Source organism: Aplysia californica, unplaced genomic scaffold (assembly GCF_000002075.1).
Source record: "Aplysia californica isolate F4 #8 unplaced genomic scaffold, AplCal3.0 scaffold00036, whole genome shotgun sequence".
NCBI lineage: Eukaryota > Metazoa > Mollusca > Gastropoda > Aplysiida > Aplysiidae > Aplysia > Aplysia californica.
Window position 1 is genome coordinate 2,137,477 of NW_004797306.1, and position 6,317 is coordinate 2,143,793.

Sequence of the window (6,317 nt, forward strand, 5' to 3'; positions counted from 1 at the left end):
GCGCTTTACACAATATTTTCACTAGAAGACAAAAAAAAACTGTCTCTTTCGAACATCGATTGATTTTATATCTGATTATTCTTTTGCCCATGTAGATTATAATATTACCAAGTTGGCTCTGCTCTTCATTTCAGAACCAAAACCTCCAAACCGCCAAAAACTGTCTTTTGCAATGATCTTAATAGGTGTGTGACAATACAAATCTAGGTCTTTTAAGAGTGTCTGGCATGAGAAAGGAGAAATACACATGTGCTGTTTACACTCCAGTGTGTGTAGGCTACATATATTACAGAATGTGCTCACCTATGTAAGCGTAGATTACAGCCTTTGGAAAGTCACCAGGCACTTTCATGTCAGCTTGGAATGTTGGAAAGACAGGGTGTCCTCCATAGGCGAACATGACGATACCCATGGAGGGGAAGAGGTCAATCAAAACTGGGGGAGTGGGCATAGAAAAAAGGGGAGGGAGGGTCGTAGTAAATAGGTAAAAAAGCTGGGAAAGCATCTTTGCGCGCGCGCCTGCGTACACACACACAAATACAAACACACACACACACACACACACACACACACACACACACACACATATGATATAGACATGTATCCCCCCCCCCAACCTCGCACTCAGACACTTACATACTTACACTCAGCAGAGGGAAATTCTGGCAGAAAAACACCAATATGCTAAATAATACACACAGACATCCACAAAGCAGGAGATACATTCGTACTCACAAACATACACATTTGGACACACACACACACACACACACACACACACACACACACACACACACACACACACACACACACATACACACACACACATACATACTTACACACACAGAGAAACACAGACACACAAACAAACAAACCACAAAAAACTACTCACGCGAGCAGTTACCTAACGAAAACACAGCTCTAATAAATAATCAGTCAAATAAACAGTTAAGTAAAACTACAAAACAAATACAGCCCAAGCTAGTTATAGATAAACAGGCAACTCTAACAAATAAGGTACACCACACACACAAACGGACTTAATGCTAAAAACACAAGCACCGTGTCGTTTACAATACCTGGGTTCTTGTGTACCACTGGAATGTCCCTGACCTCTCCCATGTATTCTTCAAGCATGGCGGCTACCAGAATGACGCAGGCGAAACTGGTGGCGCTCGCTGCTCCAACAGCCACAGGCCTGCACAAAAGGTGGGGGTTCGAGACTGGTTACACGTTCGTCTGGTCAACACACATTTTGTGGCATAAGTTTTAAGACTTGCTCGTAGGTAGTTTGGGGTCGCTGATTTAAAAACTGTCATTAATTCTTGCGTACCACGTCAAGTTTGTGCCCGATGAAATTATGATACTTTTCATGTCAGTTTGGCAAAATTCAGGATTTTTCAGACCGCACATCTAATAGACAGATTTGAATCTCCGCTATAATGAGTCAGAGTAACGTGTTGAACGTTTAAATGTGTGACTTGTCGGACAGGGAAAGGGTTCGATTTCATAGACACATAACCACAAACTGATTTGCAAAAACTTAAATGGCCATTTTTTAGATATCTTTCCCCAACCAAATGTAAAAATATTTGGAGGGGGGGGGGTCTCCAGACTTTTCTGCCTGCCTGCCTGCCTGCCTGCCTGCCTGCTTGTCGGTCTGTCTATCTTCCTATCTGTATTTCTGTCTTTCTGTATGTCTGTCACTGGGATCATCTTAAAAATGAATTAGCAAGCAACACATTGTCCCATTCCCTCCCGCCCAACACACTGTAAAACAACAACTAAAAAAAAGTCTGATCACATCTGAAGCCATCTCCACCTCCCCTCCCCCGCCACCCACCCACCCACACACACCCACACCCACCCACACCCACACACACACACACACACACACACACACACACACACACACACACACACACACACTCAGAACGAAATCACCCCCCCCCCCCCCAAACCCACCCACCTTCCTCCTCACAACTTTATCCATCTCAAAAGCGTTCCCCCCCCCTCACCTCTTTCCTCTCAATGTTATCCTTCCCGCGACCAACCCATCATTTGGCCTCTCAATAATATCCACACACCCACCCACACCCTCTCTTTAAAATTCAACACACCCCTCACCCCCCCCCCAAATCACCATATCCAGGAACTGACCAGAAGTCCTTGGGTGTTCCTAACCAGGCAACTGGACACAAAACAACAGCCACAAGGATCTGCAGGTAGCAGAAGGACACGTTGACGCCACAAAGGTTAGCCAGTACTCCCTGGATGTTCTGGGAGGCCAGTATGAGGAACACTATGGTGCTGCCCAGCATTGTGAAGTTGACGCAGAACGACACCAAGATTCTGAGTCACACACAGGGACAAACCAATTAAAGATAATGATAATGACAAGAACAGTGACAATGATAATGGGATTAATGCCACACACACACACACACACACACACACACACACACACACACACACACACACACACATACACACACACAAACACACACACACTCACACACACTCACACACTCACACAAAGATAAGTTCATTTATTTATGTGTGTGTGTTTGTGTGTGTGTGTGTATGTGTGTGTGTGTGTGTGTGTGTGTGTGTGTGTGTTTGTGTGTGTATGTGCGGGTGTGTGTTTGTTTGTGTGTTTATGCTTGCGTGTACGAAGATTTAAATGTATCTTATTCTCTCTGTTTGTCCACCTTATTAAAAATTGTACTGTCTTAGTGAAAAATTGGATGAACTAAAAAACAGACTGATTATATGGAATGGGTTTTTTTATGTAGGTGGTCCGCGCCTGACAGGCTGCGTTTTTTCCTGCTCTGTAATGTTTGTGTCTGTTTCGTATCTTGTGGATGGATTGTGGCTTTTCAAGTTGGCTTACAGGATAAATAAGAAACATTTGTGCTTTTTGTGTTATTTTTATCAGTGCTTCATCGCAAATTACCAACTATTTTCAAAAAAAATATTTCGTTATGGAAGTTCTATCCTTGGCTTTGCCCATTTTCAACATTTACAGTATTGTGTGGAAAGCCGTGTTCGCCACCCAACCCCACCCCGTTTATAATGTTAATAGCTATGCCAACATTTTTCTGAATAATTCACGTGAACACTGTCAAGTTGTGAGTCTGGTGTGTATTGTGAGTCCCCGTGCGGGATCTACAAAGGTGTGCTACACTAGAGACCAGTTTTTGTCTGTAAACAAAAAGACACATGACATTTCATATGAAACGGCCGTTTGCTTGTCTCAGCTTGGCCTTGAAAGATCTAAAGACTCAGCCAGCAAAGTTAAAAAATACAAGAGGGGGAAACGAGGAGGTAGAAGAAAATAAAGACCAATCATTGTTGTCACAGGGAATAGGTGTGTTGGTTTAAATGAACCTCGAAGCGTCATTACTCTCATGAACTTAATTGCCGTTGACACACAAAAAAACACCGTAACTGAATTGTCAAGTAATCTTAAAATTATTCTACTGAACACACAGTCAACCTAAAAAAAAGACCGTCTTACTCAATGATTTAATACTTGAGTCCAACTCCGATATCGCATTTTTTACGGAGTCATGGTTGCGAAACGTCGGAGATGAAATTATTATAGCCGGCCTAACTCCACCGGGATACAAGTCCATCTACGTCCCAAGAAATGGTGGGGGGAGGGATATGCGTAATGTATAAAAGATCTCTAAACATCACTCCACAGAAAATACCCTCCTTTAAAACGTTCGAATGTTGTGAGATCAGTCTACATATCAAAGGGTGTCCCGCCATTTTTGTCTGTGTCTATCGATCACCTCCAAGCAGGAAATACAAACTGAAAATTAAAGATTTCATTATTGAATTCCAGGATTTACTAGACCTGCATACCACCAAGAAGACACAGCCTATAAATCTACCAAATCTATTCTAGACACGTGTGGCCTCTATCAACACATTGATGTCGCCGCTCACATTTTAAAACCCACATTAGATTGGGTGATTACGGACAGTGTCAATAAAATTGGTGAAATTCAAGTAAAGAACAAATGCATTTCTGATCACTACGTGGTGTCCTTTGAAATAACTCGTATTGGGAATCCCAAACTGAGACAACGCAAAATAACAACCCGGAAAATGGACATTGATAATGAAAAGTTTGGACATTCGCCAGCTTCTAAAATTCATACACGGTTCAACCTCTGAAAAGGTAGACATTTTCAACACTAAGATGTGTGAACTACTCAACAAACATACACCAGTCAAATCCAGAACAGTGACTGATCGACCTTCTGCCCCGTGGATGACTTTGGAAATTAAACAATCTAAAAATGAAACGTAGACGAGCTGAAAGACGCTGGAGATCAACAAAGCTGAAAATTCATGAGGACATTTATAGACACTGTAACAACAAAGTGAAATCGTTAATAACATCTGCCAAATGTATGTATTATAACGGAAAAAATGAATGAATATACCACCTCTAAAGCTTTATTTTGTACAACAAATCAGTTGTCTGGTAAGAAAGATCCGGCCAGCAACAAGTTTCCCTCGAATGTACATAAAAGTGACCTTCCTGGTGTTTTTGGTCAATACTTCAGAGACAAGATATCCACGATTAGGAAAAAGAATTGACATGACTACCCGTAAACTACCATGTTTCGAAACATTTTCTGGGGTAATCTTTTATGAATTTGAGCGTGTAACACAAGAAGATGTAAGATCAATCATAATGTCATCACCCCATAACGCATGTAGTCTTGATCCGATTCCAACACCACTGCTCATCACACATCTTGATAATGCATTGGATTTAAAACTTCCATCATTAATGAGTCTCTTCAGTCTGGAGCAGTACCATCACTCTTTAAGCATGCTTTAGTTATTCCCCTTCTAAAAAAAATCAAATCTTTCCCAGGAGGAGCTCAAGAATTTCAGACCTGCCTCCAACCTTCCCTTTTTATCAAAAATCTTGGAGAAAGTTGTTTTGGTTCAATTGAAGAATCATTTAAAAGAAAACAATTTATATGAATTCTATCAATCTGCCTATCGGCAATTTCATAACACAGAAACTGCGCTATTGAAATTATATAACGACCTCTTGTGTGAGGCGAATGAGAACAAAATATCAATTCTTTCTCTTCCTGATCTTAGTGATGCCTTTGACGCTATAGATCACACTATTCTTATTGAACGATTGTTCAACACGTTTGGCCTGTCTGGCAGGGTTCTTGACTGGTTCAAGTCCTACCTGAATGGCCGTACACAATCTGTGGTTGTACATGACTCTCTTTCGTCAATTTTTAAGCTAGACTTTGGAATGCCTCAAGGTTCAGTATTGGGTCCAATCTTGTATACGTTATATACACAGCCGCTTGGAGCTGTGTTTAGAATGCACAATATGAATTATCACAGGTACGCTGACGATACACTGTTATATAAATCTGTTCCACCATCAGATGTTAAAACTTGCTTACTACCTTGGGTTTGTGCATTGATGACATCAAAAAGTGGTTGGTTGATAATAAGCTCCAGCTTAATGAAAAAAAACCCAACTGAAATTCTTTTATGTAACCCAAAGAAAAGCCATATCGCCGTAGACATTGATCATATTTGTACTGAAAATGAAAAACTGCATTTTACTAATAAAGCAAAAAACCTGGGAGTGTATTTTGATTCAAAATTGTCAATGGAACATCATATCAATTATTTATGTACCATTGTATTTTGTGAATTGCGTAGAATTGGTCATATGTCTATGTTTTTGAATGAACTGTCGCTGAAAACGCTCGTGTCATCTTTCTTGTTTTCACGCATCGATTATTGCAATGCTTTACTAGCTAACTTACCAAATACCACGGTACTCTTCACAAGTTACAACGTTTTCGAAATCATGCTGCTAGCCTTGTACTAAAGAAAAAGAAGAGAGACCACATTACTCCCATGGTAAGAACGTTGCATTGGCTTCCCGTGTCAGCTAGAATGTCATATAAAATTGCAATATTATGTCATAAATGTGTCAATAATAAAGCTCCTTCATATCTTAGTGATCTCATCCAGATTTATGTTCCATCTAGATCACTAAGATCAGGCGATCAGTATCTTTTAAGAGTTCCTAGAAAAGAGGGTAAAAAATTAGCTGAAAGATCGTTCGCCCACCTTGCTCCGTCAGTTTGGAACTCTCTTCCTCAACCCTTGAAATAGACCAAATCTGAGTCTAAATTTAAAAAATCTTTAAAGACAAATTAATTTAATTACACCCTTTTTATGTTAGTAGATTCATGTTCAATACTATGTTATGTAAATGACTATGTATCCATTTATGTATTTTGGTG

General features: G+C 40.4%; 1 protein-coding gene across 1 annotated transcript in view; it reads right to left on the reverse strand.

The window, feature by feature from the left end:
- LOC101856404 (amino acid transporter AVT1D) overlaps positions 1-2,347 on the reverse strand; it is a 6,817-nt gene extending 4,470 nt beyond the window's left edge. The window contains exons 1-3 of the mRNA XM_013091421.2: positions 2,161-2,347; positions 1,080-1,198; positions 304-435 (exon numbers count right to left, since the gene is read on the reverse strand). Coding sequence (XP_012946875.2) covers positions 304-435; positions 1,080-1,198; positions 2,161-2,321 — 412 coding nt within the window. The 5' untranslated portion in view covers positions 2,322-2,347. The remainder of the gene's footprint in view (positions 1-303; positions 436-1,079; positions 1,199-2,160) is intronic.
- Positions 2,348-6,317: the final 3,970 nt, after the last annotated feature.